Source organism: Embiotoca jacksoni, unplaced genomic scaffold (assembly GCF_022577435.1).
Source record: "Embiotoca jacksoni isolate LCO1_2020_lvr unplaced genomic scaffold, fEmbJac1.0.p SCAF_14, whole genome shotgun sequence".
Lineage (NCBI taxonomy): Eukaryota > Metazoa > Chordata > Actinopteri > Embiotocidae > Embiotoca > Embiotoca jacksoni.
The window spans coordinates 12084823-12099324 of NW_027185274.1; the positions used below are offsets into that span (position 1 = coordinate 12084823).

General features: G+C 40.5%; 1 protein-coding gene across 1 annotated transcript; it reads right to left on the reverse strand.

Annotated features, from left to right (window-relative positions):
• Nucleotides 1-1218: 1218 nt before the first annotated feature.
• On the reverse strand, nt 1219-12045 carry foxn1 (forkhead box N1). The gene is made up of 9 exons (XM_069147983.1): nt 11891-12045; nt 8104-8287; nt 7052-7363; nt 6635-6721; nt 6339-6460; nt 5978-6074; nt 3747-3954; nt 3089-3538; nt 1219-1993 (listed from the first exon to the last, which is right to left on the reverse strand). Exons 2-9 carry the CDS (start codon nt 8266-8268, stop codon nt 1680-1682), a joined length of 1755 nt encoding a protein of 584 aa, XP_069004084.1. The 5' UTR covers nt 8269-8287; nt 11891-12045; the 3' UTR covers nt 1219-1679.
• Between the last annotated feature and the right edge of the window lie 2457 nt (nt 12046-14502).

The window sequence follows — 14502 nt, forward strand, 5'->3', positions numbered from 1 at the left end:
CACTAATATTGATCATTTAGGTTACTGGACACAATACCTATTTGTTCACTGAAGATAAGGGGAATTTGCAATTCTTCAACTTTCAACAAAATAGAATTCTTTAAAATAATGTCAATTATGTTAAGTTTGCAGGTGGTCTACATACTGTATTTTTCCGCATGTTTGTTGAGCTACTATGCAGCAGAAAGTAGCAGATATGACCAATACATCAGAGGATTATTCCGCATGTGCAACAGGCTGCTGGTCATGAAGTATCTTTGCTGCCATCTTCTGTGACAACAATCTCACTGCACTGTTGCCATGACGCCTATGATTATTGACCAGACAAGCATTACTAACAGAAGTCAGTGTTAACAAATTGAAAGGCTTTTTTTTTTTTTTTTCTTGCTGAGTCCATATCACATTGGAGTCAACGAAAAATTAACAATTCTCTAAGTTAGATTTTTAACACAAGAATAATTCATAACATTCAATGACATGTTTAAACCTGAAATAACTTGATTTTATGGACATCAAGAGGCAGTGGAAAACTTTCATAGCAACATTATCAGTCATTTGGAGTCAATATTCACCCTTTTAGCTCTGGTTTTGGTCTCCACCAAGTCCTCAGGGAAATATGTGGCTCTTTAGCTGGCAAATGCTCCACTGTGTTTACCAGCTGGTTGCTAATTGCTTCTGTCAGCATTTTGGAGCAGTGCAAAAATTGAAGAGCTGTTTTCTTTGGAAACAGCTGCCTGCTGCAACTGAAAAGACAACGATGAGATCAGTGACAGTGAACCGAAACAGTAAAGGTGAGATAACTGAACAAGGAACCAAAAAATCTCTAGCTTTATAAATCTGAGGGGACCTGCGGTTCATCGATACAAGCAACTCCTTTGACATTGTGTGACATAGTTTTCATTTTCCTATTTTATAAATTGTAAAAATATTCATCTTTGAGAGTTATTTTCTGACTTTAGTGTTGACTACCGTTGCAGCTGGTTTGTCTCAGGTTTTTTCTATATGAACTAATAAATATAAATTACAAGAATATGCAGACATGTGTATGCATCAAAGAATTTATTAACTAATAAACAGTGATCCTATTCATATTTAGTTGTAGTGGAAAATAGATTTACAAATGACAAAATTAAACAATTGATATCTTTATAAATATCAAGCAAAACATGAATTAATACAACAAAAACATGAAATTTGTAAATCACCATGACAACAGTTTTTAAAAGGTAAATAAATAGATCAATTCACAAATACAGTCAATAATAGTGTTTTCAATAAGGAAATGTATTGTAATATTTATTTATCACTTCTTCCCCTGTTGACTTTTCCTTTTATCAAAACTATTATGATTTGCTAATTCAACAGGAGATATAATGAGGGCTCTTGGAACTTGAAAAAAATGGGTGATAAGAAATGGGTTTTCAAACAGACAAAAAATATACAAGCGCTCTTATTTATTTTTTTTATCAGCTGACCTGTGGATGTGAACGCAAACTGTGAATTTCTTTAGAAACCTTTTTCTCCAGAGTCCATCACCCACCGCTAAACAGACGGTTTGATAGGTCATGTGACCACAAAAAAAAAAAAAAAAAAAAAATGCTGAGGCACGGAGCTGCTTGCACCAGCATTGTCTGTTCGCGTTACATTAATCGTCAGTGACGCTGAAAGAGCCCGAAGGTTTACAATAAGGAGATGGATGTGGTGCAGGAGGCCAGATACCCGGTCAAACTCTCCACTCCTGAATAAACCCCATGATGCAGTCCATTCAAACAGCCATGAGGCTCGAAGTTTAGTCTGACGCCTACGTCCTCGTACTCTGCTTTACATCGACCGGCGGCAGTCACCGCTGACGTCTGACTGACAGGAGGCGGGACTTGCAGGCAGCTGCTCTGGACGTGGTGGTCCTGCAGGGCAGAGGAAGCGCATGAAGTTGTGGTGGTAACTTGAGGCTCCGACACCAGGCTGTCCTCTCTTAACTCCTCCCACAAGTTACCTGCAGAAAGGTTAGGAAACGTTAGAGGGATTTTTGGAGCGCACCACTTTTTCCATTATTTAGCAAAAAGATGCTGCAGCCGCACAACAATTTGCCTCACTGTCATTTAACAATTAAAGGGTAGAGGATTAATTCACGTCTTGTTAAAAAACTGGTCTCCTCTCGATTTCCTTGGGAAAAGTTTGAGGCAAGGCCACAAGCACACCCATCCAGACTTTAATCAGACTGAACTTTCCTTGTTTCTCTAATTGCATGGTTAAAGAACATAAGCATCCACAGCTAGGTAAGCAGTAAGTATAAATCTTTGGTTGACTGGACACCTTATTAAAACTTGTCAGTGGTACATTTTGACATGTGACAATAGGAAGAGCAGAGTTGTAGATGGTAAAATCAATAACTGAATCTCATTTAGCTGCTTCAGTTTCAGGGTCATTATCACAACTTACTGGGACACTTAAAGAGAACAGAGCCATTGGTAATGTTATTAGTAACACCTGTTTGTTTCCCATTGTGACAAGTAAGTCTAAATGTCCGCTGTGACAAAAGGCCATTTACAGAATAAAGACAATACAGTGATTGACAAAAACCTCACATTGATCGACAGAAGACCTTTTTTACAGCAGAGACTATGAACAACATAAGGTGAACCAAGATGCTTCACACTGATCCTAATTTTAAAGAGAGAAATATTCTGATAAAGACAGCATTTTTGTACATAAACACATAATATAAACCCTTTTTTTTTTTTTTTTTACTTTTTTTGTGTTGAATAAAGAATTTGAACCAGCATTTACATACCAAGCAGGACATTTGACAGCGAATAAACTTGTCAGTGCTCTCTGGTGGACAACCTATGTAACTGAGGGACTATTTCCAAATGAGCGTCTACATATTTTTCACATATTTCGCATTCTTCTGCTTACTTATCATCACTTACACTATGATGCCACCACATAAGACTTGCACATATTTCAATATCTACAGTGAGTGCTTTCTGCATTTTAGCCTGATTTCTAATTAGATCCCACAGTGAAAGTTAACATATTTCCTGCTGTTTTTTTTCTCCGTTATGTTGTCTTTATCCGCCTCTCTTACCTTGCAGCTGCAGGTCAGTCAGACTGGGGTCGAGTGTGTCGACGTCATAACTTGCGTCTCCCTCCAACAGTAAGTCCTGCATGGTCCTGGGGACAACATCGTACTCAGCCTGCAGGGCGGCATTGTAAACAGGTGGCATCATCCCAGCCACGGGTGAGTTCAGATCTCCAGTGGCTGATGGGATGCCAGCTGCAGGCTGCTGTGAGTACATGGCAAATGAGTGGCTGGGGTGAGCAGCGGCAGGGGGGCGGTAGCAGGGCTGCTGAGGTTGAATATGGGCGTACTGTGAACGGTGAATGGGTTGGCATGCTGGTCGAAGCTGGGCTGGGGTACAAGACAACGAGGTGGTGTTGTAGATATGGGCCATTCTGGCTAACGAAGCTGGGCCGCTGTAAGGTGGCAAAGACCTGAATTTTTCTGGTCTCTCTCCCAGCAGGCGATCAAGGTTTTCTGTAACAAAAAAAGTTGGAATCAAATTAGATGTACAAAAATTATCATCTGATCAAAACCTAATTTAAAAGTCAAACGTTTGTACCGATTCAAATGCAATGATTTCTTGGTGAAATCATTTTTCTGAAAAAAGTGATTTTGCACTTCATTTTTTTAAATGTCGTGTTCTTCAGTACTGACAACGTCTGATACATTCGGGGGGACCCACCTGGCTTTGCCATGCTCCTGCGAACAGTAACGGGGTCCTTGCGACGCCACTTGTGCAGGTCGTCCTGCATCTTCTCCACCTTGGCCGGATTGAGAGCCCACAGGCAGCCTTTACGAGAAGTGGTCCCATTTTTGTTCTCCACCTTCTCGAAGCACTTGTTCAGGGACAGGTTGTGCCGAACAGAGTTTTTCCATCCGTCAGGAGCTGTCTGAACACAGAAAGGGAATACAGAAGATGTGGAAGAGGGTTAAAGCTGCTGCTTTATGACCTCATGTTAGACGTCGAAAGTAATGATGACATGACATGATTAGGGTAGGGTTACATGCACGTGTTAATCGCTACGATGCCGGGACACCTCAAATCATTTTCAGTATAAAACATCCATTATTAATAGAAGTGTAAAATATAACCTCCTAGACATGTCAGCCTTCAAACCCCAAAGTCATTCAATCATAAGCAACACTAAAGGAAAGAAGCAAATCATTGCATTTGACAGGATGGAAGACATTTTTTTTGCAATTTTTCTTGAAAACTGACTGAAACCAGTTTATCTTGTGGAAATGTATTAAAGTATGAATTGACTTATATTTTTACTTACACGGAAGTTTTTGCTCCTTTGAAAAGTGAAAAGGAGCCAAAGAGAGCTGACTAGTCTACAGACATTTTAGTGGCTCTGTGATCCTAAATGCTTACGATGACAATGCTAACACTGATAATTAGGACTTGTAACATTTACCATGTTTGCTATCTTAATTTAGCATGTTAGCATGCTGAATGCTGCTGAGGCTCATGGGGATGTTGTTAGTTTAGCAGACATTTAGGTGTTGGATAAATTCCAATGTTGGTCTGATGGTGGTGCTAGATGAAAACTTAAGGGATGTTATTACAATTCATCATGTTGAGAACAAAATATTCGCACAGAATTTCATGGCAATCTATTCAAAGTTGAGGCGTTCAACCTGCCCTCAAGGACCAAAGTGTTGCAAAATACTAACCAGCCAAATGGAAAAAAACAAAAACTCCTTTTAGTCTAATTTGTTTTTACTGTTTTTTGTTTTGAAATGTCCTATTTTGCCTTCTTGATGGTGTTCATTAAAGAAATCTGGCCTCGCTGCAGCTCTCTCCAACTGCTTGATTGAGTTTCAGTGTCTATGTGTCAAACATTCTAATTTAAATATTATGAGATTTGGTACAAATTCATTTCAATGCATCCAACAAAATCAGGACAACCAGTCCTGCTTTGAGGAAACATTACAACATATATACTCATCTTGCCACCATCTGCTCAGTGAATGATATCTGCATGCCATAACAAGTGTCCACTGAACTCAAGTGAACTGAAGTGAAACATCCTTGACACTATTCAGAAAGTATGTAGATGTATCTCAGAGCAGCTTTTGCAAAATGCACCTGACTTTTCTTTGAATATCACTTTTATCATCTGTCTTGTATATTTTCTAGCCCTGCAGCCAATGTTTAATGTTACAGGCAGCTGTTTGGAAAGAAGCCATGTATAAGGTGCCTTCTTGAATAATGAATGCCAGCAAGTCTTTGAGCTTTTTTCCAGAGGTGAGTCTGAACTTATCTGATTTGTAGATAGCTGAAATTCTTTGGAAAATCTACAGTATTTGTGATGCCCAGGGGTTAAACTGAGGTTCAACCCTGCAGCTGCCTCATTTAATCAATAATAATGCACAATGTATAATAAATTCATAACACGAATATATCTGCAAACTACTTTCTTAACAAAATTAATTATCACATCTGATGTCCTGAATGGTTCAATGGTTGCTGCCCATGCCAGCTTGGTGCCTTAACAGGTTCTTGCCCATGTGGTCCAGAGCCACCCAGCTGCAGGTGTAGCACACTGTGACATTAGTCATTAGAGGGATTTAATAGGTGTAATTAATGTCAACTACAACACACGTGGTCTGGGTGATCCTTTAAAAAACCCCACTGTAAACACCCAGAGGCTACAGAAGAGGATTCAACAGGAGAACCTGCTTATGCAAACTTGTGCACACACATTGTTCCATTTAGATTTACTCAGTCAGCGGGAATGTTGTTCTCATGAGGCCAAGGAAGCAGGTTTCATATCCCAACTGAGATTTAGACTAAATAAATGTCAATCTCTCTCTCTTTTTTTTTTCTGATGGTGCAACTGATGAGCCGAACAGTTTTAACGTGTTCAAATTCAGTGAGTGTTATAAAGACAACATGTACTGAAGTACCTTGAAATATGGGAAGTGTTCTGTCATGAAGCTGTAGATCTCACTGACTGGCAGACTTCCTGTTTTACTGTTCCTCAGAGCCATGAAAATCAAGATGCTGCAGTGATAAAGGAGAGATTTCACGTCAGCATTTTACTCATATTTAGACACAAAAAAAGCACAAAAAGCAAAATTAAGTACTGCAACCATATGGAATGAAATTTCCTTATTTTTCAAAACTTTCAAGCAAGAGCTAATGTTAGCAGATTAACCTGAAGATGATAATCTCTTAAGAACTATAGAAAATTGTTGCTTTAAATGTGATTATGCAATAAAAAGTAAACAAAAATATAAATGTTGGTGAAATGTGATGCAGTGTTACCTGTATGAGTAAACAGGTTTGGGGAAGAGCAACTGTGTGGTGCTGTCCTGGTGTGATTGAGAGGAGAGACTTTCTAGAGAATATTTTGACTGGTTGTTATTCGGATACAGTTCAGATGAGACCTGGAGAGAACACACACACACACAACAAAATCATGACCTGACAGCAAGTAAAATGTTGTTCCAAACCACTCTCTGCACACACTGCGATACCGTCGAATTGTAAAAGTTAAGCCACATCTGTCACTCCTGTTTTTTTTTATTAATTGTCACACATCCTGTCCTCTACTCGCTCACCTGCTGTAGAGTCGATGAGCTGTGGGGTGCATAGCTTTGAGACAGAAAGCAGGCGGGCTCCACTGGAGCAGCTGGTGGGTATGAGCTCTACAAATATTAAGAAACAAAAACAAAGTGTTCGGAGAAGCCATCAAAACTTGTGTAATCGTGCTGCTCCGTTTTTTTAATTGCTGACAATGTTTTCAAAGTGTCATTAAATGAATTATTTTAATAATATGAATTACAGCCACTTTAACATTTATATTCAAATTAATTCTCCTATGTTACCTGAAATGCTTCAGTGTGTGCAGGTATGTGTGTGTCTTTTCCCTTTCCATACAGTAGGATTTATACAGTCGTCAAATCACCTTCCCGATATCAACTCGCTTTGGATTGGGTAGGCGAGTGTGCAAATGAGTGTAAAATAAGTCCAGAAACCTGAATGCTGACGTTGTACGGGTCCCAGGATGTCGGCACCTCGCTGCTGTGTGAATGAGTGTCAGGACTGCACACCTCCTGCAGACGACTGAAGGAAGAAGAGCACTGCTGGAAGCAACCTGCAGCCGCCACTGCTCCATCGCTGAACTGTCGGCGGTACGGGTGGAAACGGTCGGAGTCGACGGACCCTCTGACCCCTGACCCTGAGCCGAAGGCCCCTTCGGTGCTGTGCCTCCTATTCACAGGTGCAGTACTCAAGCTGAAGGTGTTGCTCTCTTGCTGGGTGAAGCAGACATCTCCGCCCTTTTTAGTCTGTGGTGTGATCATCATCACAACAGATACACATCATTAAAAGTGCAAATTACAATTTACACAAACTGTTGTGAAACCTATCAGAGGCGGCATCGGTGTGTAAGTCTCATCTGCATTCCTGTTTTAAATCAAGACTCGACGATGATGCAATGCTTACTGGGACTCCCCTTAGGTCACTACTTGAAAACCTCCTCTCTACCACAGAGAATTGTCTCAGCCTTTCATTCACATATATTAAAATATTTTTCTTGTTTACTTTTCTGGGACAGGAGAACCCATTCTTTTTTCTTTCCTTTTTATTTTTTAGCCTGGCCAGGTAACATAAGCTGCCATACATTAACTCTCTATCGAGGTCAACCTGGATACTTCCAACCTTTAACCGGTTGCTTGAAGTAGTTTTATGTGTTACATCTCATTAAAACTTATGAGTATGCTATCAATCTTTACATATATACCTACCTGCAGGAGAAAAATATGAACTATTCTGTTAAGAGTTTGCCATCGAATATGGTTTGTCCTGCAAAGGTATTAGTTTACTTTACAAAAGAAATGTTGATAGATTGCAGGTTTGTCGACGGAAATTCCATGAAGGTGATTTATTAAGTGTGTATTGAGTTCAATTTTAAAAAAAACTCCCTCCTGTCAAATCTGTACATACTGGAGAGCAGACAGCAGCGACGTCAGGACTGAATATCTATTTCCACAGGATTGAAACAGAAATGCCTACGGCGGTTCAGTACCTGTGATTCTGCCATGTGTTGGCAGGAGGTCCCACGGGGCTCACAGGTGTGCAGGCCGACCTGTGGGGTTGATGTTTGAGACCTGCTGCTGGTGCTGCTGGTGCTGGTGCTGGTGGTGCCGGTGCTGCTGCTGCTGCTGGGGGAAAACGTCGGTGAGTGTGACATTCTGCACCAAAATACACTCCTGTGAAGAGAGTGGAGAAAGAAAAAAAAAAACCTGCTGATTGTGAGAGGAAAGCTGCATCAACATCATTAGCTGAAGATGAGTTGGTTTTTTTTTTTTGGGGGGGGGGGCTACAATTCAAATTAAATGTTACGCAAAGCTCGAAACGCTTTATTGGGACGTGTATCAATGAGAGGATAAGATTGATTGTGCTGAATATTTGTGTGATAAATAGGATGGAGCTACATCCTGCAGCTGTTCAGCTTAGTCTATCTTAGTTTAGCACACAGACTGGAAACACAGGGACACAGCTAGCAACGCTAACCAAATCTGCCTAGCAGCAGCTCTATAGCTCTCATGTAAACATATTGTGTATTGTTTGTTTAAGATGCACAATAACTGAGGTGTAAAAAAAATGACAAGTTGTGGTTTAACAGTAGGTTATGTGCCAGACTATCTCTTGACCGGGCGCAGTGTGCAGTATCAAAAAGCAGACCGGCTATTTCCCTCGGTTTCCAGTTTCATGCTAAGCTAAGCTACATGAAAGTGGTATCCATCTTTTTACCCAACTCTCAGCCAGAAAGCAAAGAACCAAAAAATGTCAAAGAGTTCCTTTAAAATGTGGAAACTAAATAAGAGAGGAAAAGTTAAGTGGAAAGTTGTGACATTTGATTTATACGACAGGAAGCGATTCTGACATGTTTTGAAAAGTCTCTTCTGTTCACTGATCCTTTGAGATCATATCTTGTCCGTCATTACTCTTCTGTAAATCTGGGAGACACACTAAACCCCGTCCCCTGACAGTATGAGCGCAGGCGTGGGAACAGTCGAGTTCATTTTCATTGCCAGTACATGACAACAGTGGACGTACATGGGGCAGGAGTTCATCCAACCGAGTGTGAAGAAGTGTTATCTGATCCCAGCGGAGGCGAGAGACACGTGGCCCCGCTTCCAGTAAAGGTGAACTCAACCTCCACATAAACCAAGCTCATTAAAACTGCCAACAAACCGTGGCTGTTAGGTCACGTAAAGCCAAATAATGCTGAGGCAGATCGAGGTGGAATCCGCCGCTTCTCTTGTAATGTGTGTGTGTGTGTGTGTGTGTGTGTAAGAGAGAGAAGTAGCAGTCGTAGCGCTTTCTGCTCAGATCAAAGGAGGCTAAAGTGTCGAGGTGAAAGTGGAGAGATCGCCTTTTTCATCGCTGTGGCAACAAATCCTCTCATCTGCTTGACAGACACACGGTCATCGGCCAGAACGGATACACTTACAGAAAGTGAAGTGGGAACCTCAGTGTGTGTGTGTGTGTGTGTGTGTGTGTGTGTGCGTGTGTGTGTGTGTGTGTGTGTGTGTGTGTGTGTGTGTGTGTGTGTGTGTGTGTGTGTAAAGAAATTGTGCATGTTAAAACAAATATTTCACCTGTTTGCAAAGTTGCACCTGTTTTTACTGATCCAACACAAAGACAATGTGTTTGCTCACTTTGCACAGCATGGACTACAAATTTTTATTACAAAAAAAAAATGCAATGAGTTATCTCAGGACATTGATGTGTGTTTTCAGGGGGAAAAAATATTAATACTCATAATACTACTACTAATAACAATAATATTATATTTGTATTTTACAAAAGAAGCAAGCACATGTTATTCAAACCTGGATGATGACGTTCGGTCACAACTTAAAAATCTTGATCATACATCTTCAATATATTCAGAGGATTTAAATGTCTTCAAGGACTTTGGAAATCCCTTCACAACAGCAATATCACAGGATATTTATTTCTGGATAATTGGATCCATAGTTCCGTGACTGAGATGTAATATTAACACACAAGAGGCTCAAACTGCGGCAGGACAGATGGTTTATGAGCACAAAAGTAATAATTGGTTGAGCCGTGAGAAAGAAGTCAGGATCAGAAACGCATCTGTTTTTTGTAGAATCGTGTCCACGAACGGTTCAAATGAGCTCTGGGTCGCTTGATTCTATCATTTGGTTTCATTCGTTTGTATTTGTTGGCAAATGTAGAGAATATTTGATGCAATGTAAACAGCACTGCTCCTGATCGTGAGTTGACAGCGCAATAAGATGTGACCACTTAACATTCCTTAGTAACTTAGGAGTGGTTCTTTCTGTAGGTTCAGCCAAAGTATTTCAGGAATGAATTATCTTCGAAGTAAATGAGTAAAGTAAACATGTCACGTCTGATACTCTTAATCATTGTGAAAAATAATTTTAGACTGTTTCATAATGGACGTTTCTTTCTGCTGGACCGTTTGCAGTGGTGAAATGTAACTGAGCAGATTTCCTTACAGATTTACTGTAAGTAAATGTACTTGCAGTAGAACTTCTACTTCACCTCTATTACTTTACCTGCACTGCTATTGTACTATTTATTTGACAGCACTCAAGAACAAAACTATCAAGCGGCGTTTAATAAAGTAATTAAAATGATCTTTACCACCACCAGCTACAGCTTATTGCTCACAGTGACACTGACAAGGCTCCATGGCCTAATCAGCACCATCATTACCATCCTTCTACTGAACACATAAAGCCTCCATAAATCATGAACCTGCACTCTCCTCCTCCTCCTCCTGCTGAAACATGTCATCTTAATATGCAAATCTTACTATTTGTGTTTTGATTTTGTAACAGATTGTTGTGTAACCAGTGCTGATGCCTGTGAGGGATGAAAGTCATACAAGGGAATTATGCTCTCACAAGTGGAAGCAACCAGCAAGACACAAGACACCAAAGCAGTTTGACTTTCTGATCTTATCTTTATGGTTTGAATGAATTAACAAAAGTTTGTGGTTTGGCAAACAGGAGAAGACAAATACATCTAACAAAAAATGTCTACAGATTGCCAACTGTCTGAGCTCATGTGGGATTTGAAGCACTGTGTAAGTCACTTGCTGCATAGCGTGCAGTGTGTTTGTATTGTCGCAGGGATCTTCAGCCTGGATGCAGCGTCAGAGAATAAAACCATCTACCACACTAGACTTTCATCGAAAGATCTAAAGCCTGACTTTTGGTTGGGACGTTTAAGAATTTACCTCCTGTTCTCTTCGGTCATTTCTTATCATCTGTGATAAAATCACACACACATGACTGAGTGTGACGGTTTTACAAGTTCATCGTCTGTCACTGCACCAAATCTGATGATGGTCACTAATTGGAAAAATTATTATAATTTTTTTGTATTTCTTTATGAATATTTTTTGCTGTGGTGCCATAATTCATCCTCGGGGTCATCCTCCATACATAATATATATATACTTTTTATTTCAATTAACTTCTGGTTCAAAAGATGTCTTTCTAATCCAACATTTTGGAGCACATCTACTGTCAGGGTCAGTGTAGCCATCAGCACGTTATGGTGTCACAGCTTTACAAAAAAAAATGTATGAAATAGCTGATTGTAAATGTGTAAAAAAATTGTTACAAACAATAGTAAATCTGATTGTCATAGAATTAATTGTCAGGATTATAAACTGACAGTTCTGTTGACTGTTCTGCTGCCACTCAAAGTTTTACAGAGGTTGGCCAACATTCAACTCCTACTGCAGTGCCAACTGTATTAACACAGAATAACTCGCATGTTGGAAAACTGTCAAATACACTCACCTAACTTCTGGATTCAATAGCTGCCCTCGCTCTTCTTTGTGAAGCTGTAGTTCCAGTCGAATTTGCTCACTCACTCCTGTGACCTCTGTTGACGCCTTACGTCCATTTCCCTCGTGGGCCTGTGCACTTGTAGCATCCTTCACCCTGACAGTGAGGCACTTCGATTAGATTGACTGTCTAGATGTGTATGGAAATGGTTGATGGGTTGGTTTCAGATTTTGGCAGCTCAGAATATCATCCTCAGAGAGAGTGTGTGTGTGTGTGTGTGTGTGTGTGTGTGTGTGTGTGTGTGTGTGTGTGTGTGTGTGTGTGTGTGTGTGGCACTCGTCCAGACTAGCCCAGCAATAAGATACACAGAAAGAAAAACCTGCTGCAACAGGTTCCCAAAGATCTGCCGGTGCAGTCATCGGCAGCTGGCAGCGCTCTCTTCCTCCTTCCATCGTTCTTTCTTTGCCTGACTGAATAACTACTTGTCTAAATGGGACATAAGATACACTACGATCACAGCCAGTGGCAGAGAGCTGGCACCGTGCCATGCTTTCTGAGCTTGCCCGTGGCAAAGACTGTCTTAAATGTGTATCATCTTCCACTTAACTGTTGAGTACTCAAACAAACATGTGCACAAGTAAACACAGGAAGGAACGTTGGAGCGTTTGAAGCCTGCAAGGGCGCCTGCAACATACCAGACGCACCAAAAAACAACAACAACAACACAATATGCAAACTACTATGGTAAACAGAAGCAGTCAGTCAAGAAATGTCAGTCTCTGATTCAACAACAACAGTTATCGTTGTAATTATTGGACGTACCCACCAGCCAGGCTGCTGCAGTCTGCAGGATGTGAAGTCAAACTAATCTCAACTCCACCAGGCAGCTCCTTCACACGTTTTAAGATGCTCCACATGGGTGTCTTTTCATGCTCTTGAGAAAAGTAGACTTTTAAATGGTGACATTGTAAGCTCGAAGAGAGAGGAAGGTGGAGAGATGAAGCAGAAAGTGAGAGAGGGACTCGAGGTATGTCAATGCAGGTAGATTCCTATCCTATCCTCCCAATGAACCAGGAACAGCAGCAGCCTTAGCTCGTAGCTATACCTTAAACAAACCCTGTCCTCAGTGAGAGGGCGAGGCAGAATGACAGAGAGATAGAGGATTAATTACAGATTGAATAAACTCTTGTGTTACAGTGCAAGGCCTCTGCAGAGTGAAGCTACTGCCGAAGGCTCTTTCTGCCAAAGACAGAGTTCTTGAGGAGGGAGTGATATGAGAACAGATTCCAGGGGGCCCTTCAGTGAAAGTCTCATTGTCTTCAGGAAAATAATTGCTCAGGTGTTCTCAGTTGCAATATCATGTTTTCCAGAACTAGATCATGTGATGGATCTTTTATAATCATAAAAGCAACAAAGCTGCTCTGATAATCACAAGTCAGTGAGTTTATACAATCCTTTACTCATCACTTAAGGAATGGCATGGTAACAGGTAACTCTATTTGAAATATGCAGTCATACTTCATGGTTCATGTGTATCTTTGTATGCATGCTATTTTTTGCTATTTGCCAACCAGGATATGACTAATATAAAAAGGTCATACAAGGCATGAACTGCTGCAGTGAAGAGTTCTCTGACACCCACATATCACACTTATGCAGCGCATGGAAAGCACCTGCTGTTATTGCACTGACTGTGTGATACGATGTGGCCTCGATGACATTTACATGCTACAACTAAACAGTTGTAACACGAAACAAACAGTAGCGACGTATTTTTCTGCTGCAGTGACAGATAGTTGAGGTTGAGGTCGAGTCGTGTGTATGTGTCATATTGGACGACTAGTCTGTGCCCGTGTTGGTGTGTCTGTCACCACTGTGCTCCACGCTCAACTACTGTTGGATACATTTGGGAATACGTCAAGTTTTTACCAAGCGCAATTATCAGGCCAGATTTTTAGACCAGAAAAACTCAAATACATGCAAAACTAGTGACATGCCCACGAGCATCAGCTGCACTTTCTGTTTAATAGTAACCTTAAAATGTTTGTATGCTAAACTAAGTAGTTCAACATAAGAATTTAAATATTCTAAAAATGTTGGCATTTAGTATGGAATCAATAAACAAAAAAAGAATTTAAAAAAAACTAAAAGTGAGAAAACCGAAAAAATATTACTTAAGATTTTGAGTAGCAGAAATACTGTATGCTTCGTGTGTTGCCTCAAGACCTCTCAGATTTATCTTTCAACCCTTTGGTGATCCCAAGCCTGAGTTTGGAGACAACTGCTGTAACTCATTCTGACTGGAATGAAGTTCTGTCATTGTCATTGCTTTTGTTCGCGTTGAGTGACACGAACAATACGTTGATGATCACTGAGGTAAGACTACATTTTGGAGACACTGTGAACACAGAAGCAGAGCAGCAACACAAACCCAGTTCTCAACCTCGGTTTAATCATCAACATCTCCCAGCAGGAGTAATAATTGTCAGTGAAGCATAAAAAAAAAAAGAGCTCTTTTTTTTTTTTTTAAACAGCAGACATTACAGACAGGTTGGAGATGTGGGGAAAGTCAAAAATGGTCACGAGCAAGAACTAAACCACAGATGTTAAAATAATAGAGCCGA

What these genes read in the sequence shown, in the direction of transcription:
- foxn1 (XM_069147983.1), bottom strand. Translation starts at nt 8,268, where the DNA reads ATGTCACACTCACCGACGTTTTCCCCCAGCAGCAGCAGCAGCACCGGC. An exon ending in GCTCATCGACTCTACAGCAG is followed by an intron (nt 6,461 to 6,634) that starts GTGAGCGAGTAG and finishes TGTTCTCTCCAG; the next exon opens with GTCTCATCTGAACTGTATCC. An exon ending in AACACTTCCCATATTTCAAG is followed by an intron (nt 3,955 to 5,977) that starts GTACTTCAGTAC and finishes TTCTGTGTTCAG; the next exon opens with ACAGCTCCTGACGGATGGAA.